General features: G+C 40.0%; 3 protein-coding genes across 5 annotated transcripts; 1 reads left to right on the forward strand and 2 right to left on the reverse strand.

The window, feature by feature from the left end:
- Positions 1–2,527: 2,527 nt before the first annotated feature.
- Positions 2,528–3,940, reverse strand: LOC5508666 (cysteinyl leukotriene receptor 1). The gene has a single exon (XM_001629171.3). The coding sequence runs from the start codon at positions 3,699–3,701 to the stop codon at positions 2,640–2,642; it is 1,062 nt and encodes a 353-aa protein (XP_001629221.2). The 5' UTR covers positions 3,702–3,940; the 3' UTR covers positions 2,528–2,639.
- Positions 3,941–5,156: 1,216 nt separating this feature from the next.
- Positions 5,157–10,114, reverse strand: LOC116615621. Its single transcript, XM_032377401.2, has 2 exons — positions 10,012–10,114; positions 5,157–6,190 (listed from the first exon to the last, which is right to left on the reverse strand). Exon 2 carries the CDS (start codon positions 6,155–6,157, stop codon positions 5,309–5,311), a length of 849 nt encoding a protein of 282 aa, XP_032233292.2. The 5' UTR covers positions 6,158–6,190; positions 10,012–10,114; the 3' UTR covers positions 5,157–5,308.
- Positions 10,115–10,535: 421 nt separating this feature from the next.
- On the forward strand, positions 10,536–26,190 carry LOC5508665. 3 transcript variants are annotated; one of them, XM_048733999.1, is made up of 8 exons: positions 10,536–10,651; positions 10,902–11,030; positions 12,036–12,134; positions 12,483–12,510; positions 14,519–14,623; positions 21,741–21,849; positions 22,351–23,018; positions 23,446–26,190. In XM_048733999.1, the coding sequence occupies exons 2-8, from the start codon at positions 10,923–10,925 to the stop codon at positions 23,520–23,522; spliced, it is 1,194 nt and encodes a 397-aa protein (XP_048589956.1). In that variant the 5' UTR covers positions 10,536–10,651; positions 10,902–10,922; the 3' UTR covers positions 23,523–26,190. The 3 variants fall into 3 exon arrangements, with proteins under 3 accessions (XP_048589956.1, XP_048589955.1, XP_048589957.1); XM_048733998.1 differs by lacking the exon at positions 10,536–10,651 and having other exon boundaries at positions 10,789–11,030; XM_048734000.1 differs by lacking the exons at positions 10,536–10,651; positions 10,902–11,030 and adding an exon at positions 11,134–11,268.
- The last annotated feature ends 4 nt before the right edge of the window (positions 26,191–26,194 follow it).

A 26,194-nucleotide genomic window follows, 5' to 3' on the forward strand; every position in this document is an offset into this window, starting at 1 on the left:
TATTTTGTTTCTTCTTTGAACGATTTTGTTTAAACTTGTTGTGGTATTAATAATGATCCAATGTAAAGTGAAATTTACAAACACCCACAAACATTTTTTTTTTTCCCTTTTTCTTCTGATTGGTTTCATATTTCGGAACTTTGATCACATAAGCATGGTGATAATCGCTTTGGACTTTCCCTCTCATAAGTACGTCAAACTGGGCCGGGCCGTTTGCGAGGACGATGTTTTTCTGCCATGAGTTCTTTTGCTGCAGATGGAAATTGACACACAGCTTCCGACAAAATCTGATTTTTTTTCACACTAATTGCTCTTTACCACACATAGATGTTATTTGAAACTCCCCTGGTTTAAATGATTTTCAATAAAATCTATCACAAGCTGAGGAAACAAGCGAATCACTTGAAAGTTTAGAGTACTAATTAGCCAAAGTTGGTGCTAGCCATTGTCCTATCCGGAAGGAAATTTGTGTAGTGTTGACTTTTTACAAGAAGTTTAAGTCATCTTCTATAAACAATATATCCATTCGATTTCTATTCATTTTTATGCTCCATTCACCAATATTACCTTTTTTGTCTCATACATTTTGCTTGTTTGAGTGTTACAATGAAAATGAAGCTGTAGTAGTGATTAACAATAAAACGCATAATATATTTTTCACCAGTGAGATGGTATAGGAAAATTGTAGACCAAGTAAATATCGTGGTCGTTCAATTGCGAACTGAAATTTATCTATTATTAGAGTCATGACAAAAAGAAGACAGCCTTTAAGAGGAACTTGAAACTATAAACCCAGCATTTATCTCAAAACAAGGTTTGTTTTACCTTAAGTGGTATCTATTTTAACTTTAAAAAAAAACAGGAAAACATTGTTTTTTTAAGATGTATACTCAAGTTTCAGATTTCATAAAAATGTCACCTCTGTAATATCTAGAAGAATCGCAATCTTAAGAAAATCCGGAAAGGTTTGAAAGAACACGTCAAAAAAATAATGACGCTTCCCCCGATTAGCTCAACCAATATTTATAACCTCACCCTTGTTCCCTTTGTCTTTTTAGTACTTTTATAACACGATAGTTAACACCATTTTGTTGAAATTACCCAGAACACAATAGAAACGAAGTGGTTTGAGCTTGCATTTTTATCATTACAAATGTCCCAGGCTCTGGGTTTGTTTCCTCAATCTATTTGACTTTATAATTAGAATTTACTTATAGTAAGATTTAGTGTGGAATTATAAGGAAAATTGCGTATTGCATTCACTTTTTCTTTGTCTACTTGGGATCTCTCATAAGCTTTTTTTTTTCACTTATCTGCAACGAAATTGGTGAACAAGTTTTCACATCTTTCAAATCTGACTATTACTTAATAAATTACAAAGTCAATTAGCCATAGCCTTTTATTGTATATTTTTGTATGAATTGTGTCTGGTATTACACATTTTGGAATAATTAAGTTGTACTGGATAAGTAAGATTCCTGCTAGACTTGACGTTTGAGCCTTGTTGTCTTTCGAGATGGATTCGACCTAGCTGGCCTCTTTTTCCCTTAGGCCGACCACTATCTCCTAACTGCACTCTATGTTTCATGCTACCACCCAAGGGTTTTACCTTAACCTCTAAAACTTTTAACATCTACAACTTTTAATGGTCCTTCGAGCCGGAATCAATCCAATGGCTCTTTTCTCGCCTAGAAACAGAAGCGGATCTAGGGGGAGGGTTTAGGGGGTTAAAACCCTCCTTTGGGCTGCCAGAAAGCCATATGTAACAAAACAATTACCCCCCCCCCCCCCCCTTTGTCACTAAGCACAAACCCCCTTTATGCGAAAAGCTAGATCCGCCCCTGAAAAGTATCTCCTCTCGTCGTACAACCGCTTGAACACCTTCTCATCACTGCACTCAAGTGTCCATAGCTGCTGAACCGTGTCACGCATTCTCTCATCACGTGTTTACAGGTTAGACCTGACAACTGTTTCTGGACTGTGATACACAGAATGTCACGCATTGTGGACCGTTGAAAACAACATACTCGACTTTTTCCCGTCACGTCTTTTTTCCCGACAATGCGACAGGACCGTGATACTAAATGTCACGCATTCTCTAGTCAAATGTTCATCGAATGGTGTTAAGTCATGATCGCTGTGGCTGGACCGTGACATTAAATGTCACGCATTCTCTCGTCACGCGTTCTTCGCATGGTAATAAAGAGCTTAAGCAAGTCAACACGAACGGCATCAAAAACGGCGCGCGCGCTCACGAATTGCTGAAAAACGGCGTTGACGTCCGTGACAGGAAATCTAGAACGGCATTTTTCCCTATTTTTACGTTCTACGCGCGCGGTCACGGACGTCAACGCCGTTTTTCCAACAATTCGTCAGAGCGCGCGCCGTTTTTGATGCCGTTCGTGTTGACTTGCTTAAGCTCTCTATTAAGTAATGACCGCTGTGGCTGGACCGTGGCGCTTAAAGTTACGCATTCTCCCGTCACGCGTTCTTCGCAGGTGTTAAGTCGTGACCGCTGTGGCTGGACCGTGACACTTAAAGTCACGCATTCTTTTGTCACGCGTTCATCGCAGGTGTTTAGTCGTGACCGCGGTAGCTGGACCGTGACACTAGATTTCACGCATTTTCCCGCCACGCGTTCATCGCATAGTGTTAAGTCGTGACCGCGGTGGCTGGACCGTGGTAGACAGCATACTCGATGTTCGTCCTCTAATCGCGTCCACAACCGCGACCCGAAACTTACGCAGCCGCATTGCGTAAATGAACGGGTCGATGAAGAACTTAAGATATAAAATTGTATCAATAAGAACACTAGCTATTGTTGTTCTGATTCTCTCTTCCTCATTACTGGATTTCCGATATAAATTAATGTACCACATGATTGTGACAGGAAGTACAAATATCAGAAGACATGTTGTTAAGAGTAGATTAATTACAACTAGATGTTTTTGTGATCGTTTGGTTCTCTCGGCGCGCGAGTTGTTTTGTGAGCTTTCATTTAATGGCGCAAGGTGAACTAGCTGACGCTTGTACGCGATATTCAAGCAAACGTGGGTCACCAATACTAAGATATGGACGCCAGTAAGGTTTACATAGACGTCTAGTTTCTGATACACATCAGTTGGTACCCCCATGAGATTAGAAAACGCGAAAACACAGGAATATACCCAGATTGAAACCACGCAAATTACAGCACGTTCCTTGGTCACATAGTTGTTATTGCGATGAGGGTAAACGATCGCAAGCAGCTGAGACCAGGAGAGAAACAGAATAACGAGAATCGAGACGTTCATAGTAACCCCGGATATAATCCCGCCTGCACGGAGCACTGTGTTATAGTCATAAGCAGTGATCTCGTCTTTAGAGACGCGAAAATAGAAATACGCAAACAGAGGCATAACCGTAGCACCCGTTACAAAATCAGCAATGGCGAGCCCTATAATAAACACCGTCGCCGGGTGACGAGGTCTTAACGCGCGCTGCTTGAAAAGCCCGAATAACAGAAGTCCGTTTGCTAAGATTGTGAGGAAGGATAGTACGCAAAGGTAGATCGCAGAAACGTGACATACGGTTAGGAATGACTCCCAAAGGGCGGAGGAGTCCGTGTTATTTCCGCGCATTGAGGTGTTCCCCTTGCTCGAGTTCCCGTCTCTAAAATACGCCAAGGTGTAGCTCATCGGAGTAGTCTGTGCTTCTTCCATGTTGCGCTCTGTATTCTCAATTAAATGCCGATTTTCAACGATTGTCCCGACAGCTTGCCACAGTTTTCAGTAACTACTTCATGTCGCAAAATAAAGTCATCAATATCTTTTTCGTTAAATCATATTGTTCCGCACCTCCTGACAAGTAACAGGAGTAGAAAATGAAGTTGATGTTTTGTGCGCAAAGAAATGGGATATAAAACGATACGCGAAAAGCTGAATACACAACTGTTTTGTTCATCCCCAAACTAATTTCCTGAAAGCACTTGTAAGTGTTCATCAAAGAGATAGGCTGTACTTCCTGACTTTTTGTTCCCTGTTTTAATTTTTATTGTGTGGTTTAACACGTTTAGTCCACAAACCAATCTTTTAAAAATTAATAAAAAAAAAATCGCCATCATGTATGAGATGGAAAAAGACATAAAGCAATGTTCATCTGTTCGGTATTTTTTGTATTTTTTTTTCTCATCAATTGGGTGGTTTAAGATGTTTTATTAATTTAGACCAGAACCCTCATTTGGGCGCTTGTAAATAAACATAAATGAAATTAATTTCTTAAGTTAAGTAAGGGGAAATATAATAAAACAGAATTGTAAAACAGGATTTCATGACACTGCACGATTTTCGCTTTTTATTTACTATAGTAACATATCTTACTCGCGCGCGTTTGACATATCTTATATGATTTTTTTTATTATATATCCACGAGAGTCACAGGGGGCGTTATTTGCTTCCGAATAAAATAGAAGATAAAGCAAGATTCTCTTTACTATGTCCAAAGTAACTGGTAATGCTTTCAAGCTGTCAAAATTTCTTTCCTTTTTTAGTCATATTATTTTTTTAATGACATGATGAAATCATATAAAAATAATGCAAGCATCGACGAAAATTCATAGATAAAGCAAAAAGTTTTATTTGTTTTACTAGGGAAGTCAGTGTCATCACAGGGAAGTCAATGTACACAGCACAGTGTTTGAAACAGGCTTGAATAGGTAACCGGGCGTCCATACCACAGGTAACCAACAAAGTGAGTAAGTAGCAGGATTCAGGTTAGGCTAAATCCATGAGCCGTATTCAATGCAAATGCACCCAAATAAATATGAAACAATCGACTTGATTCATTTGCATGCATTTGCATTGAATACGGCTGGATCAAACGGCATTATAATTTAGCCTTAGGCTCATACAGAACTCTGAAGTCAATGTCGTGTTACGTATCACCCATCATCCGCCATTTCCCTAGCCTGCTAGCCGGCTCTCCAGTGGGTTTATTCGGAAATGACTGTTTTCGGGGTTTCGGGATTCCGAATAAACCCACTGGAGAGAAACTGGAGTATCGGCTAGCAGGCTAACCATTGACCTTGTATTGCGGTTCATCAACCATAGGGGCGCCAGAAAAACTAGTTAAAAGATGCTGACTGTTTGCAAGGAGCTTTATGATTTCGAGAAGAGTGATTGGGAAGAAAAGCGTGTTTATATTTTTGTCTCTTAATGTTGATATTTGTACAATGTATATTTAAAAATGTCCCTAGAGTTATACACTCTTACACGTGGATATCTAAAGCAAATGTCCATGCAGATGTTTCGTTAACGTCGCTATACTCTTTCTACAATTCCTGGTGTCTTGTCCATCTCTTTGGTTGGGGCCACAGGTAGCCCACTCTGTCCCGCATTTGATGAGAGTCTGGGGGTATATCCCTTCTTTCCTGTAATGTTTTAGGTACAGTGATTGCCGGAAGTGACGCACAAAGGGCGGAGGCCGCTCGTGGTAATTGGTTTGCTGGCTGTTGATGTATCACAATCTGAGGAAGTGAGGGCGAGGTATAAACCAAAGCTTTCTTGAATGAAGTCCTCTTTCCAAGTTTCTCTAGCCTTTTTAATTCTTTGCGATTTTCGATGAAAAAAATTCTAGTGCTTTCGTTAAATCGAACATGTTTGGAAACTTTTGAATTTCTCGTCATACAATTTCCAACTCCGAGAGATTCAGGATCGGTAGTTGGCATTTCTTGTATATCGTTCGAGACCCAACGACTGTGGTCCGAGTACGTAGCGAACCATTGTTTATTGATCGTGGCAAGTTCGGCTTTTAGCTTAGCCGAGCGTTCGCGTCTCTTCTGTACCCTGTAAGAGTTTTCCAGAGACTCGATCACCAATCGATCGATTAATGGATCTAGAGAGGAGTCCGATTGACGCTCAATATCACGATCGATAATTTGTCGGGATCTGGGAGCTTTCCGGCAAAAAATTACGGCAATTAATAGCATTGCACACAGCATAATTACAGCGAGTAAAACACAGTTAAGTACGATGAGATCCCGACTTTTTTTCCAACCTTCTCGGTGGACATTCCGAATGACTCTTATAAGTCGACTTTGAATCGGAGATTTCGACTGTGTAGACGTCAACCATGCTTGCTGGATGGTCGGACCGATATTGACATATTCGAATGACGTCATTAGTGGATTGTCCTTCCACGAGCACTGTCATATCTGAAAAATAGGAGCAAAACAGCCTCAGCTCTGTTTAGAAAAAAAGCAAGAAAAAAAACACCGTCCATTCTCCAAAAGCGGAATGAAAATTACCTGTTTTATGTTTCAGGGGGGGAGGGGAGGGGTTCCTTCAGCCGATTCCCAAGTTGTGTAAAAGCAATCTGCACATAGCGAACACCCCGAGAACGAACAAAAGATGTGTCTCCCGTCCTATTGGGGTGCCGCATAATAAAGGGATTATACATAGAGTTTGCCATGATATGTTGAGATAAGGATAGCTTCCTTAGAGGTTTATCCGCTTCTCAGGGCGTAAAGTGTCCCTTTTATAAAGGCTATCCGCTTACCAAGGCGTAAAGTGTCCCTCATAGAGAGGCTATTCGCTTACCAGAGCGAAAAGTGTCCCTTATATAGAGGCTATCCGCTTACCAAGGCGTAAAGTGTCCCTCATAGAGAGGCTATCCGCTTACCAGAGCGAAAAGTGTCCCTCATATAGAGGCTACCCGCTTACCAGAGCGTAAAGTGCCCCTCATATAGAGGCTGTCCGCTTACCAGGGCGTAAAGTGTCCCTCATATAGAGGCTATCCGCTTACCAGAGCGTCAAGTGCCCCTCATATAGAGGCTGTCCGCTTACCAGAGCGTAAAGTGTCCCTCATATAGAGGCTATCCGCTTACCAGAGCGTCAAGTGCCCCTCATATAGAGGCTGTCCGCTTACCAGAGCGTAAAGTGTCTATTATATAGAGGCTGTCCGCTTACCAGAGCGTAAAGTGTCCCTTATACAGAGGCTATCCGCTTAGCAGGGCGTAAAGTGTCCCTCATATAGAGGCTATCCGCTTACCAGAGCGTAAAGTGTCTATTATATAGAGGCTGTCCGCTTACCAGGGCGTAAAGTGTCCCTTATATAGAGGCTGTCCGCTTACCAGAGCGTGGAGTGTCCCTCATATAGAGGCTATCCGCTTACCAGGGCGTAAAGTGTCCCTTATATAGAGGCTGTCCGCTTACCAGAGCGTGGAGTGTCCCTTATATAGAGGCTATCCGCTTACCAGGGCGTAAAGTGCCCCTCATATAGAGGCTATCCGCTTACCAGGGCGTAAAGTGTCCCTCATATAGAGGCTGTCCGCTTACCAGAGCGTGGAGTGTCCCTTATATAGAGGCTATCCGCTTACCAGGGCGTAAAATGTCCCTCATATAGAGGCTGTCCGCTTACCAGAGCGAAAAGTGTCCCTCATATAGAGGCTATCCGCTTACCAGAGCGTCAAGTGCCCCTCATATAGAGGCTGTCCGCTTACCAGGGCGTAAAGTGTATATTATATAGAGGCTATCCGCTTACCAGGGCGTAAAGTGTATATTATATAGAGGCTATCCGCTTACCAGGGCGTAAAGTGTCTATTATATCTGTATATAGAGGCTATCCGCTTACCAGGGCGTAAAGTGTCCCTCATATAGAGGCTATCCGCTTACCAGGGCGTAAAGTGTCTATTATATCTGTATATAGAGGCTGTCCGCTTACCAGCGCGTAAAGTGTATATTATATAGAGGCTGTCCGCTTACCAGAGCGTAAGGTGTCCCTCATATAGAGGCTATCCGCTTACCAGGGCGTAAAGTGCCCCTCATATAGAGGCTATCCGCTTACCAGGGCGTAAAGTGTATATTATATAGAGGCTGTCCGCTTACCAGGGCGTAAAGTGTCTATTATATAGAGGCTGTCCGCTTACCAGAGCGTGGAGTGTCCCTTATATAGAGGCTATCCGCTTACCAGGGCGTAAAGTGCCCCTCATATAGAGGCTATCCGCTTACCAGGGCGTAAAGTGTCTATTATATAGAGGCTGTCCGCTTACCAGAGCGTAAAGTGTCCCTTATATAGAGGCTGTCCGCTTACCAGCGCGTAAAGTGTATATTATATAGAGGCTGTCCGCTTACCAGGGCGTAAAGTGTATATTATATAGAGGCTGTCCGCTTACCAGGGCGTAAAGTGTCTATTATATAGAGGCTGTCCGCTTACCAGGGCGTAAAGTGTCCCTTATATAGAGGCTATCTGCTTACCAGAGCATAAAGTGTCCCTTATATAGAGGCTGTCCGCTTACCAGAGCGTAAAGTGTCCCTCATATAGAGGCTATCCGCTTACCAGCGCGTAAAGTGTATATTATATAGAGGCTATCCGCTTACCAGCTCGTAAAGTGTCCCTTATATAGAGGCTGTCCGCTTACCAGAGCGTAAAGTGTCCCTTATATAGAGGCTGTCCGCTTACCAGCGCGTAAAGTGTATATTATATAGAGGCTGTCCGCTTACCAGGGCGTAAAGTGTATATTATATAGAGGCTATCCGCTTACCAGAGCGTAAAGTGTCCCTTATATAGAGGCTATCCGCTTACCAGCGCGTAAAGTGTATATTATATAGAGGCTGTCCGCTTACCAGGGCGTAAAGTGTATATTATATAGAGGCTGTCCGCTTACCAGGGCGTAAAGTGTCTATTATATAGAGGCTGTCCGCTTACCAGAGCGTAAAGTGTCCCTCATATAGAGGCTAACCGCTTACCAGCGCGTAAAGTGTATATTATATAGAGGCTGTCCGCTTACCAGCGCGTAAAGTGTATATTATATAGAGGCTGTCCGCTTACCAGGGCGTAAAGTGTCTATTATATAGAGGCTGTCCGCTTACCAGAGCGTAAAGTGTCCCTCATATAGAGGCTATCCGCTTACCAGCGCGGAAAGTGTATATTATATAGAGGCTGTCCGCTTACCAGCGCGTAAAGTGTATATTATATAGAGGCTGTCCGCTTACCAGCGCGTAAAGTGTATATTTTATAGAGGCTGTCCGCTTACCAGGGCGTAAAGTGTCCCTTATATAGAGGCTGTCCGCTTACCAGGGCGTAAAGTGCCCCTCATATAGAGGCTACCCGCTTATCAGAGCGTAAAGTGCCCCTCATATAGAGGCTGTCCGCTTACCAGAGCGTAAAGTGTCTATTATATAGAGGCTGTTCGCTTACCAGAGCGTGGAGTGTCCCTTTTATAGAGGCTATCCGCTTACCAGAGCGTAAAGTGTCCCTTATATAGAGGCTATCCGCTTACCAGGGCGTAAAGTTTCTATTATATAGAGGCTGTCCGCTTACCAGAGCGTAAAGTGTCCCTTATACAGAGGCTATCCGCTTACCAGGGCGTAAAGTGTCTAATATATAGAGGCTGTCCGCTTACCAGGCATTTAAATTTAAATAGAGATGGGTCTTTCCAAAAAATATCTCGTGTGGATTTTTCTGGAACTGCACAAGAATTAAAATGGCAATCTGGCAATTTTGCAAGATGACAAAATGATATCTGTAATCCTTGTTTTGTTTAGGTCTTAAGATCTATTTTCACTAGGAAGGAAACTGGAGACGTAAGGTACCTACTTCATCAGTTCATGTTTAAAAATCAGCGCTGGGGGCGCAAGCGGAGAAATAAGGGCTGCTGCACTGATTTTCAAAGGAGGATTAAAATGGAGAACCAAAACAGTCACGATCCTCGTAAACACATCACGGACCATAGGTATCCCACAACAGACCAATAAATACAAAAAGCCCAAATAGTCATGTTCGTGAACCAGAAGAATGAATACAATACACCAAAAACTGGAATTCGACTCTGCCACAACAGACAAAGGTATCTCAAATCAACTTTTATCGAACATCATTGATTGTATGAGGAATGCAAGCGTTTGCATAACCGCTCCCTTCTCCGTTTCCTGAAAATCCTACCTAAAGGTAGGATGCACACTGCTCCAAATACAACAAAGGGCGTCTTCACGACAGAAACTCGACACAAAAATTTGCATAGAAAACGAAACTCACCGCGTCTTCCAATGAAAGCAAATCATCCTTTTTTCCTCTCGTGCACTAACCGAAAGCGGCACGAAGAAGAGCTTTTGATTGTGACGTAGGCACATTGTTAACAACTTCATCACCCGCGCGCGAATGCTAGCCTATGGGGGGGTGGTTGGGTGGAGCGCGTCTCACAAATAGACTTGATTTGGTATCACTGGTTAGCTAATTAATGCCACTCCAGATACTCGCAAGGCAAATTCCTGTCATTGTCAAACACTTTAAAATGAGGACGTCTGCAGAAACCTATGCCACTTGAGCGCGCCCTTTTCATCGCCGTTCGTTGCATGCCACCAATAGAAAGTCTATTTTTTTAATTTTCCATTTTTTCATCAATATACAAATTCTCTTGCGTACTAGAATACAAACCGAGTGCTTGGGTTACCTGTGGTCTGACGTGACAAACCGATGGCCTTTTGTGACCTAGGACTGCGAGCGTAACACGGACATATTTTTCCCTTATTTTTACTGACATTCGCCAAATAAGGGGCTGCAAACAGTCTCTCCTGAACAGGAAGCGGCGCCGGCGGCAACAAATCGTGCGTACGTGCGCGAGTAGAAGTCCTCTTGTCAGTGTCTGGGATCGGAACCCGATAGCAAAGCACAAAACGTAAAGTTAACTTCCTCTTTATTTCTACACGCTTCTTTCGTCCTGATTACAGCAAGCCTAACCTGAATGCCGCTATCTGCTAATTTTGCTTGCTTACCTGTGGTATGAAGGCCCGGTTACGTGTACGGCCAGGCTACATAGGCCATAGGAGCAAATCATTTGCATGTGTTTTATTTTTTCGCTATATGTTTACTCTCTTTTGCTCAGATTCTAAGTTTAACGAGTCCTTATGGATGCCGTCTAATTATAGAGGACTCGAATAGTTTTAACCATGGCGCTGCCTGTCGGTCCGAATGGAGAGATGTTGGTTTGCCCCTACGATCCCGTACATATTATCTCGGCGAAGCGCTTCCAGTATCACATCCTCAAATGCAGAAAAGTACGCACGGCTCAAAAAAGGCCCGGCTAAACTAGGAGAAATTTAGCGTGCGACATGTCTCCTAGTCTAGCCAGGCCTCAAGAAATATTGTTACTCCGCCAAAATCCGGGCGTAGAATCAAGGATTCTCGAAGAGGGACGGGAATACCATAATCTAAAAGGGGGTTAGGGGCACCAATATGTATAACATATTTGGAGGAACCGTACCCCCTGATCCCCGCCACTGTGATTTTCAATAGGTGATTTACATTTTGAATTATAATACTAGAAACCATAAATGTTTGCTTCAGTACCTAGGGTATTTATTTAATTTTTTAAGTTGCAAGGGGAGTGGGAAGGTTGTTAAAAAAAAGGACCTTTCACAGCTTTTTTTTTTTACTTTTTGCTCTACTATTTGTATCGTCCAACCACAGTAAATTTACAGTGTTTGTGCCTATTTTTAGCCCATGTGTTGAATAGACCATTCCAGCTATAAGCTTGCACACGAATTGCAATAAAAACCTACCTCAACTTCTGGAATATGGCGTGGGTCTGTTTAAAAGCGAAGCATGTGCTTCGTTTGGCCCAAGGACTTCTTATAGTACCTCAACTACTTTCAGTGATCTACTTACTACAGTAGTTGAGGTAGTTTTCCATGTTGAGTGCTCTTGCATGCTCTTAGCTGGAATGGCCTACAGCATTAAATTGAATACCAACAAACTATATCATTCTAAAGCTGAACAATGTTAGTTTTCTTTTAGAGTGATCATTTTTTATGCACATAATATCGGGTCCTTTTTTTAAATCAACATTTTAAACATTTTTAATACTGTTGAACACATGTTTCTTTACTATGGCTATGTACTATGTTAATAACTCATGATTTAGGCCTCCATCTATGATTACCTATGTATGATTCCTATAATTAATCGCTGAGGCAATCAACTTTACTGTGTAATGTTAATTACTCATAATTTAGGCTTCAGTCTATGTTAACATTAATTATTACTTATTTTCTGTTTCCCAGAACCACCCAGATAAGGATTTTGTGACATGTCCATTCAATGCCAAACACATTATGCTAAGACCAGATTTACGCCATCACATCGCTCGCTGCCAAGATAGGGTAAGTGTAGTTATTTTTATTACAAATACACAAATTGTTTAACATGATTTTGTCTGTATTATACTGATTTGTCCTAAAAATTGAATTTTCAACACTCCCTGCTTCAGGTTGTATGTATGCTTTTTGACTTTTCGCAGCCACCTCCTTTTTTGCTCTAATTCTTGTATCTTCCACTTACAGTAAAATTTCCCCTCCCCCCATTGCCATGCTGGTGCATTTGTGTACCTTGGGGATGGGGGATTTGTTTTATAATTTGTCTACACTATTTATCTGTCAGTATTAAGACAATTGTGGTAAATAATTGGATGAGTTATTCATACCAATGTTTGTTTATAATTGTTTTCCCAGGCAGAAATTGATAAGTACTCTCATAGAGGTATGTACTGTAACAATTTTACTGTTATTATAGGTTCCATTTTTTTGTAAATTATTGATATACTCCTTATCTGTCTGAGTTTGCAATATGATTCCTAGAAATACTGTTAAACCATGTTTTACCATGGCTCCATTAGACAAAAATCATCTGTAACACGAGAAAGTCACTTGCTCAATATAATATACACAGGAAATCACAATATCAATATTTAATACCTCCTATATTTGGCCATACTGAGTCTTAAACTTTGTGAATGAGGCTATAAAAGGGATAGGGACGCCCCCTTTACACACCTCGAGAAGTTTGAAATCAGAACCAACACTGCAGACTAACCGTTAGGCAGAGCGATAGACACAAAATTTCATAATAAAACTCTAAAACTCCTTTAAAACCCAAATGAACTTCCTCATCTTTCTCAACTTAATGTTTCTTTCTACCTTTGCTAGTTTATATGGAACCAAATATTTGATTTCGATAAGAAAATCCAATATGTCTTGACAGCTCGATGGCTTAGCGACAACTGAAGGTGTTGCTGCCCTGGGCAGTCTCCTTTTATAGCAGGGTTCGCATTTAAGGGGTAGCGATGGGTTAAATTTTGAAAGTCCTGCAATAATTTTGTAGAGCCTCAGAATCTCTGCATTTTTAGACAAGTCTCAAAGTCTTGTTTTTCAAAATTTTATGGTTATCAGAGTCTTGTATTTTTTACCTTGGTCTCTGATTTTTAAATGCGATATCAGATGTGACCGGGTGATATTTTGGGTTATTTTAGATTTTGCAAAGATTTTAAGTAAGCGATTTTTGGATTGCGATTATAATTGTTTTACGTATTTTACGGATTGTTTCTCAAACGTGATTCTAATTCGATCCGTACACGTTTAGGAATTTACTTTCAGCATGTTTCAGATTCCTTTAGATTAGTATCAATAGCTTGATAGTGCTAATTGAATCAAGTAAGCGTCCTTTTACCATTTCCAATGAAGATTAGTTTCTAAATTTGACAGGACAATGGACGCTGAATAATTTGAACGTGAGCGTCCCTAGAAAAATGCGGCTGTTTTTACAGTATCCGTTAGTTCTTTTAGTACCTTTGAGCAAAGGAGACTCATTGCTTGCCAGGGGGGGGTGCGGGAGCGAGAAATGCAGTTGCTCAGGGAAGCCAGTCAGCAGAGATAAGCTACAAGCTTAGAGTGCTGTCGGTACTGGCCTGTCATGCCAGTTGTGTTCAGTTTGATTTACCGGTTGTAAGTACTTTGTTTTTAAAACTAGCCTTCGGTTTAGGTTACCTTTTCTCGGGATTTGACTATGTTTGTTATCACTTAAACTTTATTATTTAATTTGTTAATACATCCTTATAAGTCCATGCCTTGCATCATGTATTCGTTCTCACCTTGCCTTTCACTCAATCATTTTCGTTTCATTCCATTTATTTTTGCCTACTTTTTGGCTGGTGTCAGAACCTGATAGTTTTGCTTTCAGTATTGCATTTGTTTCTACATTTTTCGTAACCGCACGGTAAATTTCAAGTTCCGATGGTTACATGGTTTAATGCGATCCATGTTATTTGCGGGTGATCGGGACTATCCTGATATGTACAGTAAGCCAATCAGACTCATAAACAAAACGTTTATAGTTTATGACTATCCTGATATGTGCACTAAGCCAATCAGACTCATAGAACAAAACATTTCGTTCGTATTGTGAATCTCTTGGGTGGCCGTGCAGATATTTATCTTTATTTCCAAAAAAAAAAACGATTCTCTAACAAATACAATGTCATTATCAAGTCTTGCCCTTGCAGTTTTACCGAAGTAAAAGCTTGGGCTGAAAGTGTCAGGCTTGGATTCTGAAATGCGAGTCTTGGCGCCTCGGCAAGTCATTGATTTACCCATCGCCACCCCTTACTTACTGTATGTAGAGAATAATCTTTTTGCCAATACACTGTGTACAATGTCTAATTTGCACTGTTCATTACATGTCCTATTTGCATTTATCATTGCTGTCTCCTCAGCAAGCGAAAAAGACAGTGAAGGGTTTTATTTCAAGGGAGACACATCTGTGCCAAGCTACAAAAAGCAGGATCATTTCCACTCACGAGAGGAAGACTGGGACAATGGTATGTGATGTATGCTTCTGTAGCACTATACGCTATCAGAACAATTAGACTGATAGACCAAGATGTATGTTTCTGTAGCACTATACGCTATCAGAATCATTAGACTGATAGACCAAGATGTATGTTTCTGTAGCACTATACGCTATCAGAACAATTAGACTGATAGACCAAGATGTATGTTTCTGTAGCACTATACGCTATCAGAACAATTAGACTGATAGACCAAGATGCATGCTTCTGTAGCACTATATGCTATCAGAACCATTAGACTGATAGACCAAGATGTATGCTTCTGTATCACTATACGCTATCAGAACCATTAGACTGATAGACCAAGATGTATGCTTCTGTAGCACTATACGCTATCAGAACAATTAGACTGATAGACCAAGATGTATGTTTCTGTACCACTATATGCTATCAGAACCATTAGACTGATGGACCAAGATGTATGCTTCTGTAGCACTATATGCTATCAGAACAATTAGACTGATAGACCAAGATGTATGTTTCTGTAGCACTATATGCTATCAGAACCATTAGACTGATAGATCAAGATGCATGCTTCTGTAGCACTATATGCTATCAGAACCATTAGACCGATAGACCAAGATGTATGCTTCTGTATCACTATACGCTATCAGAACAATTAGACTGATGGACCAAGATGTATGTTTCTGTAGCACCATACGCTATCAGAACCATTAGACTGATGGACCAAGATGTATGCTTCTGTATCACTATACGCTATCAGAACAATTAGACTGATAGACCAAGATGTATGCTTCTGTATCACTATATGCTATCAGAACAATTAGACTGATAGACCAAGATGCATGCTTCTGTAGCACTATATGCTATCAGAACAATTAGACTGATAGACCAAGATGCATGCTTCTGTAGCACTATACGCTATCAGAACAATTAGACTGATAGACCAAGATGTATGTTTCTGTATCACTATACGCTATCAGAACAATTAGACTGATAGACCAAGATGTATGTTTCTGTAGCACTATACGCTATCAGAACAATTAGACTGATAGACCAAGATGCATGCTTCTGTAGCACTATATGCTATCAGAACAATTAGACTGATAGACCAAGATGTATGTTTCTGTAGCACTATATGCTATCAGAACCATTAGACTGATAGATCAAGATGCATGCTTCTGTATCACTATACGCTATCAGAACAATTAGGCTGATAGACCAAGATGTATGTTTCTGTATCACTATATGCTATCAGAACAATTAGACTGATAGACCAAGATGCATGCTTCTGTATCACTATACACTATCAGAACAATTAGACTGATAGACCAAGATGTATGTTTCTGTAGCACTATATGCTATCAGAACCATTAGACTGATAGACCAAGATGTATGCTTCTGTATCACTATACGCTATCAGAACAATTAAAAACTGATAGACCAAGATGTATGTTTCTGTAGCACTATACGCTATCAGAACCATTAGACTGATAGACCAAGATATATGCTTCTGTAGCACTATATGCTATCAGAACAATTAGACTGATAGACCAAGATGCATGCTTCTGTATCACTATACGCTATCAGAACAATTAGACTGATAGACCAAGATGTATGTTTCTGTAGCACTATACGCTATCAGAACCATTAGACTGATAGACCAAGATGTATGCTTCTGTAGCACTATACGCTATCAGAACCATTAGACTGATAGACCAAGATATATGCTTCTGTAGCACTATACGCTATCAGAACAATTAGACTGATAGACCAAGATGCATGCTTCTGTATCACTATATGCTATCAGAACAATTAGACTGATAGACCAAGATATATGCTTCTGTAGCACTATACGCTATCAGAACAATTAGACTGATAGACCAAGATATATGCTTCTGTAGCACTATACGCTATCAGAACAATTAGACTGATAGACCAAGATGCATGCTTCTGTATCACTATACGCTATCAGAACAATTAGACCGATAGACCAAGATATATGCTTCTGTATCACTATACGCTATCAGAACAATTAGACTGATAGACCAAGATGTATGCTTCTGTAGCACTATATGCTATCAGAACAATTAGACTGATAGACCAAGATGTATGCTTCTGTATCACTATACGCTATCAGAACAATTAGACTGATAGACCAAGATGTATGCTTCTGTAGCACTATACTCTATCAGAACAATTAGACTGATAGACCAAGATGCATGCTTCTGTATCACTATATGCTATCAGAACAATTAGACTGATAGACCAAGATGTATGTTTCTGTAGCACTATACGCTATCAGAACCATTAGACTGATAGACCAAGATGTATGCTTCTGTAGCACTATATGCTATCAGAACAGTTAGACTGATAGACCAAGATGTATGTTTCTGTAGCACTATACGCTATCAGAACCATTAGACTGATAGACCAAGATGCATGCTTCTGTATCACTATACGCTATCAGAACAATTAGACTGATAGACCAAGATGTATGCTTCTGTAGCACTATATGCTATCAGAACAATTAAACTGATGGACCAAGATGCATGCTTCTGTATCACTATACGCTATCAGAACAATTAGACTGATAGACCAAGATGCATGCTTCTGTATCACTATACGCTATCAGAACAATTAGACTGATAGACCAAGATGTATGTTTCTGTAGCACTATACGCTATCAGAACAATTAGACTGATAGACCAAGATGTATGTTTCTGTACCACTATATGCTATCAGAACAATTAGACTGATAGACCAAGATGTATGTTTCTGTAGCACTATACGCTATCAGAACAATTAGACTGATAGACCAAGATGTATGTTTCTGTAGCACTATACGCTATCAGAACCATTAGACTGATGGACCAAGATGCATGCTTCTGTATCACTATACGCTATCAGAACAATTAGACTGATAGACCAAGATGCATGCTTCTGTATCACTATATGCTATCAGAACAATTAGACTGATAGACCAAGATGTATGCTTCTGTAGCACTATACGCTATCAGAACAATTAGACTGATAGACCAAGATGTATGTTTCTGTAGCACTATATGCTATCAGAACCATTAGACTGATAGACCAAGATGTATGCTTCTGTATCACTATACGCTATCAGAACAATTAGACTGATAGACCAAGATGTATGCTTCTGTATCACTATACGCTATCAGAACAATTAGACTGATAGACCAAGATGTATGTTTCTGTAGCACTATACGCTATCAGAACCATTAGACTGATAGACCAAGATGTATGCTTCTGTATCACTATACGCTATCAGAACAATTAGACTGATAGACCAAGATATATGCTTCTGTATCACTATACGCTATCAGAACAATTAGACTGATAGACCAAGATGTATGCTTCTGTATCACTATACGCTATCAGAACAATTAGACTGATAGACCAAGATGTATGCTTCTGTAGCATTATATGCTATCAGAACAATTAGACTGATAGACCAAGATGTGTGTTTCTGTAGCACTATATGCTATCAGAACCATTAGACTGATAGACCAAGATGTATGTTTCTGTAGCACTATATGCTATCAGAACCATTAGACTGATAGACCAAGATGTATGCTTCTGTAGCACTATATGCTATCAGAACAATTAGACTGATAGACCAAGATGTATGTTTCTGTAGCACTATATGCTATCAGAACCATTAGACTGATAGACCAAGATGTATGTTTCTGTAGCACTATATGCTATCAGAACCATTAGACTGATAGACCAAGATGTATGCTTCTGTAGCACTATACGCTATCAGAACAATTAGACTGATAGACCAAGATGTATGTTTCTGTATCACTATACGCTATCAGAACAATTAGACTGATAGACCAAGATGTATGCTTCTGTATCACTATACGCTATCAGAACAATTAGACTGATAGACCAAGATGTATGTTTCTGTATCACTATACACTATCAGAACAATTAGACTGATAGACCAAGATGTATGTTTCTGTATCACTATACACTATCAGAACAATTAGACTGATAGACCAAGATGTATGTTTCTGTAGCACTATACGCTATCAGAACAATTAGACTGATAGACCAAGATGTATGTTTCTGTATCACTATACGCTATCAGAACAATTAGACTGATAGACCAAGATGTATGCTTCTGTATCACTATACGCTATCAGAACAATTAGACTGATAGACCAAGATGTATGTTTCTGTAGCACTATATGCTATCAGAACAATTAGACTGATAGACCAAGATGTATGTTTCTGTATCACTATACGCTATCAGAACAATTAGGCTGATAGACCAAGATGTATGCTTCTGTAGCACTATATGCTATCAGAACCATTAGACTGATAGACCAAGATGTATGTTTCTGTAGCACTATATGCTATCAGAACAATTAGACTGATAGACCAAGATGTATGTTTCTGTAGCACTATATGCTATCAGAACAATTAGGCTGATAGACCAAGATGTATGCTTCTGTAGCACTATATGCTATCAGAACAATTAGACTGATAGACCAAGATGTATGTTTCTGTATCACTATACGCTATCAGAACAATTAGGCTGATAGACCAAGATGTATGTTTCTGTAGCACTATATGCTATCAGAACAATTAGACTGATAGACCAAGATGTATGTTTCTGTATCACTATACGCTATCAGAACAATTAGACTGATAGACCAAGATGTATGCTTCTGTATCACTATACACTATCAGAACAATTAGACTGATAGACCAAGATGTATGTTTCTGTAGCACTATACGCTATCAGAACAATTAGACTGATAGACCAAGATGTATGTTTCTGTACCACTATATGCTATCAGAACAATTAGACTGATAGACCAAGATGTATGCTTCTGTAGCACTATATGCTATCAGAACAATTAGACTGATAGACCAAGATGTATGTTTCTGTATCACTATATGCTATCAGAACAATTAGACTGATAGACCAAGATGTATGTTTCTGTACCACTATATGCTATCAGAACAATTAGACTGATAGACCAAGATGTATGCTTCTGTAGCACTATATGCTATCAGAACAATTAGACTGATAGACCAAGATGTATGCCTCTGTAGCACTATATGCTATCAGAACAATTAGACTGATAGACCAAGATGTATGCCTCTGTAGCACTATACGCTATCAGAACAATTAGACTGATAGACCAAGATGTATGCTTCTGTAGCACTATACGCTATCAGAACAATTAGACTGATAGACCAAGATATATGTTTTTGTAGCACTATACGCTATCAGAACAATTAGACTGATAGACCAAGATGTATGTTTCTGTATCACTATACGCTATCAGAACCATTAGACTGATAGACCAAGATGTATGTTTCTGTAGCACTATACGCTATCAGAACCATTAGACTGATAGACCAAGATGTATGCTTCTGTAGCACTATACGCTATCAGAACAATTAGACTGAGAGACCAAGATGTATGTTTCTGTAGCACTATACGCTATCAGAACAATTAGACTGATAGACCAAGATGTATGCTTCTGTATCACTATATGCTATCAGAACAATTAGACTGATAGACCAAGATGCATGCTTCTGTAGCACTATACGCTATCAGAACCATTAGACTGATAGACCAAGATGTATGTTTCTGTATCACTATATGCTATCAGAACAATTAGACTGATAGACCAAGATGTATGCTTCTGTATCACTATATGCTATCAGAACAATTAGACTGATAGACCAAGATGCATGCTTCTGTAGCACTATACGCTATCAGAACCATTAGACTGATAGACCAAGATGTATGTTTCTGTAGCACTATATGCTATCAGAACAATTAGACTGATAGACCAAGATGCATGCTTCTGTAGCACTATACGCTATCAGAACCATTAGACTGATAGACCAAGATGTATGTTTCTGTAGCACTATATGCTATCAGAACAATTAGACTGATAGACCAAGATGCATGCTTCTGTAGCACTATACGCTATCAGAACAATTAGACTGAGAGACCAAGATATATGCTTCTGTAGCACTATATGCTATCAGAACCATTAGACTGATAGACCAAGATATATGCTTCTGTAGCACTATACGCTATCAGAACAATTAGACTGATAGACCAAGATATATGTTTTTGTAGCACTATACGCTATCAGAACAATTAGACTGATAGACCAAGATGTATGTTTCTGTAGCACTATATGCTGTCAGAACAATTAGACTGATAGACCAAGATGCATGCTTCTGTAGCACTATACGCTATCAGAACAATTAGACTGATAGACCAAGATGTATGCTTCTGTATCACTATACGCTATCAGAACCATTAGACTGATAGACCAAGATGTATGTTTCTGTAGCACTATATGCTATCAGAACAATTAGACTGATAGACCAAGATGCATGCTTCTGTAGCACTATATGCTGTCAGAACCATTAGACTGAGAGACCAAGATGTATGTTTCTGTAGCACTATACGCTATCAGAACAATTAGACTGATAGACCAAGATGTATGCTTCTGTATCACTATACGCTATAAGAACAATTAGACTGATAGACCAAGATGTATGTTTCTGTATCACTATATGCTATCAGAACAATTAGACTGAGAGACCAAGATGTATGTTTCTGTATCACTATACGCTATCAGAACCATTAGACTGATAGACCAAGATGTATGTTTCTGTAGCACTATATGCTATCAGAACAATTAGACTGATAGACCAAGATGTATGCTTCTGTATCACTATACGCTATCAGAACCATTAGACTGATAGACCAAGATGTATGCTCAGGGTTCAAAATAGTGGCCGGCTGCCAGCGATAGCCGGGTGTTTTCTGGTCTTTGCTGACTCTTTTTTTCTGTATCCCCTTCTCATATTTTTAGTATGCAGGCTTTTTCCCCCACCAAAATCCACAAAGCCAGCAAAATCTAGCAGATTAAAAAAATAATTTTGAACCCTGTATGCTTCTGTATCACTATATGTACGCCATCAGAACCATTAGACTGATAGACCAAGAAACACCAAGAACACTTAGAAATTGAGTCAAACAATTGTTCCCCCTTCAAACATGTTACATTTACAATAATTAAGTGTTGATTCCAGTGTCAAATTATTGAATCAGATGAGCATGAGGGTGGAGATGCACGCCGTCACAGTTTGCATTACTCTTATGCTGACAGCAGCACCTGGCAACCTCTAACAAGCCAGCAAGGTGTAAGGGATATTTTAAGGTGATGATGGTGATGATGATGATGATGATGATGATGATGGTGATGGTGATGGTGATGGTGATGGTGGTGATGATGATGATGATGATGATGATGATGATGATGATGATGATGGTGATGGTGATGGTGATGATGATGATGATGATGATGGTGATGGTGATGGTGATGATGATGATGATGGTGATGATGATGATGATGGTGATAAAATGTTTATGGTTATGATACCTGCATGCCCACCACTGCCCCCCTTCTCACCCCTTCAGATTCTCTGGTTATGGACATGGTGGTGATGATGATAATGATGTACTGACGATTAAAGGTAACGCTAACAAAAATGATTGTGGTGGTGGTAGTAATGTCCAGTAATAATTAATTAAAAAACACATGTGTCTAACATGGGTCTCCAGTAAATTCCAGTGGGGCAAGAGCATTCAAATGTAACAAATGATGTTGATTTAGTCAAATAAGCGCATGTACAGTATTTGACATGTTTTTTTTTTGTAGTCTAAACCCTGATGAAAGAGAAGCTTTTAAACGCAACAAGAGAAGCCAAGCACTAAGACAACAAAACCAAGTTCAGCGACGACCAGAGCCCACACCCAGGAATTCCATCTTCCTACATGGACTACGTGCCCAAACAGCCACGAAATTTAACCAACCGCAGATGCCGACTTGTACTGGCTCATCTCCACAAGGGACTAGCCATAATACGAGCTCTAGGAGTGTTTGTAAAATTGATGAGAATGTGCGCGAAGCTCAAAGAGCAGCATTCGCCGCACAAAGTAGCAAAGCACCATGGGAAGATCCTCTTGTCTCTCAAGATGGAATATTTAGAACAAACACAGGAAGTGACTATGGACCACAGAACATGGTTTACAATGGAAACCAACAGGAGGTACACAAAGAGATGGATTACTCTACCAAGAGTTGGAATGAGTCGGTAAACCAAACACTTAGAACTGCTTCAAAGAATGACTCCTTAAGGGCACTGGCTCGTGCCCAAATGGAACAGTTTGAAAACTCTTCACAGGATACTACGCATGAACCCCAAGGAGTTAACGCTAGTACGGGATCTTTTCCTAGCACAAATAGTAAATTGTCTCGTCCTATGAGGGCGACAGGCAGAGCGAAGCTTGTTGCTGAGGCAAGAAGAACTAACTTCGGAATGCCAGGTAATGAAAAACTTATGTAACCTTTTTTTATTTTGTTTTGAATTTGAAATCTTACCTTGCTTTTTTCTACGTTTTGCTTTAAAACGTTGAACCATGAAAAATTCAAACATAAAAAATTCATACTGTGTGAAAGTTTTCTTAAACTTTTGGTGCTTTAGGTGCTTGTGTGTGTGTGTTTTTTTTACTCCATGCAAATCTAGTATAAAAGCGCGTTTTACGTTTATATATTGAGTCCGCCCTTGTAAGCTGCATAGCGCAACAAGGAAATGTGTTGTAGAATAAGAGGCCCATAAACGATCTACTAACAAACTTGCTGAATTTCATTTCTTCCCAAACATTTTATGTAGGGGAGCTTAGAGCCCCCACACCTCCCCCGTTAGTGCAGCCCATGGACTCTTTACTGAATTGATGCTTTTTGCCTTTTTAGGAAGTGAGAATAAGACGGTTACACCTGTAGGTCGGGGGCGTGGAATGCTCAAGCTCTTTGACATGGAGGAGTTGTGATAGGCGTCACTAACTTGTGGTTTGCTGTTTTTGAGAACTGCCTACGGTTTGGTGCTAGGATTAATAAATCTCGAACTCAATAGGCATACTGTGGAGATTCGTCCAAAGACTTTCCCTTCGTCCCCTTTCCGATACTTTTGATATGGTACATTTGCCACATTCACGTTGTGCGCACATTTTATTGGTTTATTGTTGCGGAGTACAGAGGTTTTAAACGACTTTTGAAAATGTTCGGTCAATGAAGCGCTGAAGATAATGTGATTACCGCGCCAATTGTATTGCCTTAGCATTAAAGGCCATCCCCCACCGGAAACCCTGATCTCAAAGAAAGCTTTCAGAAAAGGCCTTGTCCGCTAGAGATGCCTCCGTGGTTGGTTCCCATTGACAACAATTAAAAAAAACACGCATGCATATTCGTGCGTATGATCATGTGGTAAAGACAACTGACAACTGACATGTTATGTTCGATGTGGTTTACCGATATCTGCCTTTATTTTATGTTGAATTAAAGATAAGAGGTCACAAGAGTCACGCGATCCACATGGATCAAGTGAGGGCAAACTCCGACTCTTTTATTTATGGCGTCGCAATTTAGATTATCTAATTATTGTTAATATAATAAAAGATACACACTATTTATGGTAGATTGTAGATGTTTTTTTTGGAAATAGTGATTGGTATCAAGTCGTTCAGCTGTAATTTTATGTTATGTTTATAAGTGTAGTAATTTTTCGATGACCCCTTACTCGAGAACGTCACATGCAACAATTTTAGACCCTTTCTAAATATTTAAAAATTCTTTTTATGGGCTCTGCGCCAGAATTGTTGAAGTAAGGATGTGCGGTGCCTCATTGACTCTTTGTCACGGAGGCTCTTATAGACGTTCTATTATAATCTATAGACAGATTAATTTGGAGAACGGCTCTATGCAAGTACGTGTGTATGGGTTAAGATTCAGCCTGGGGTTTCAAGTATTTAAATAAGAAATTTAAAAATTATATATTCTAAGCATAAAGCCTTTGCCATATATGTTCTTTGCTCTTTCTCTAACGTAAATTGCATCGTATTAGTATTTCGTTGTGATTCTTAAAGTATTTTGACCAGCTGCCATTTGGTGTCTTAGCCATCGTCCAATATTAAATTCAAATCAACGATTTTGGAAATATCTCGATTATTTGCTGGAAAAAGATAATAAAAATGGGTGCGATTAAGAGGAAATTTGCGGCTTGACTGGTCATGATTATTATTTTTTATTATTTTAGGCTGTTCATATCAGTCCCCCCCCCCCCCAAGTCGTGACGTTCTAGCGCGTGCAGTAACGGGCGTGCACGTGGTTTAACGTCAACAAAGTCCGTGATGTCCAAAGTCCTCGCGCTATCGTGACTCCATGACTTCTCGACATTGATCGCAAAAAAAAAAAACAACGGTCCCGTTGGACTCTCTCTACAACTGCAACTCAACGCGAAAAATGTACCAAGCTTATATACTAGACGTTTGTCTAGTCTGCGAATGGTGAATCCAGACGTTGCGTGCTGTGGTATCACGCAAATCCTTACTTGGTACAATTAATTTGGAAAATGGCATTGATAAGCAAACCATGTCACGAACCTCTCAAATCACGCACGTACAAATTTGACTCTACGGATTACTTCTCACAATATTAGACCAGGATAAACAGATAAAGAGTCCTGTTGGCAGATTAAAGCGTCACGACTAAATTTACACTGGTATCTGATTGGCTTACTAACAGGTGAAAGCGGGTGTCAACACTGCGAACTTGACTCGACTCGCAAAGAAACAAGCCATGGCTGACAGGGAACTTTACTCCAGCGTGTGGAATGCCTGGATTTTGCAGACTATAATCATCGCGTTTTCTCTTTCGACAGTCGAGAATGTCTACACGAGTCTTTTTCTCGCGTGGTGGCTTTGTTGTTGTGATCTTGTATTTGTGATTGATGCTCTCGTGCGAGGAATGAACCATGTTTCCGATATTTTCCTGAACTCTGGGAAAGTTAGGATGCGGAGACGCAAGTACGGAAACTATTTACTGGAGTCCTTTGCTTCCTGGTTTTACGTGTTTAGTTTCGTTGCCCTCATCCCCTACCACCTACTGGTAGCATGGGGGATCGATTACCACCCGTACTATCTTATCGTTTGTCTCATGAGACTTGTGTGGATTTTACAAGAGAGAAGGTTGCCGACAGAACTTTTTAGAAGTCTATCCGAACTGAACCTCAGAAGAAGAATTCCTGCCAGAGGATGATAATTCAAACTGTTCTCTATTTTTTACTCAAAAACTGTGTTCCACAATAAGGAACTATTTCTGGATGACCCAGAAAGGGGGTTCTGGTTTGACATTAGCAACCGAAAAACGTCAAAAGAAGATTAGACGAAATATAGAAAAAAATTAATTGTCATCGAACTAGTTTTAGCTAATTTATTGTAAATAGTATCAGTTAGCTGGGGAGAAGTATCATTATAGTCAGTTCGTGATTTTCTTCATTGTTTTATCAGGATTATCGTTAGCTACTGCGTCAGGGTTTGAGTGATGTGTTTGTTTGAACTAGATTTTTTTAGGAGTTGAAGTGTTTGGATTTGGCAACTCGTCAAGAAATTGTTTGAAAGGTTAGAAAGTCACGAGGGAAACAATAGGAACGATAAAAACTCATTGA

The sequence above is a fragment of the Nematostella vectensis genome, chromosome 11 (genome assembly GCF_932526225.1).
Source record: "Nematostella vectensis chromosome 11, jaNemVect1.1, whole genome shotgun sequence".
Lineage (NCBI taxonomy): Eukaryota > Metazoa > Cnidaria > Anthozoa > Actiniaria > Edwardsiidae > Nematostella > Nematostella vectensis.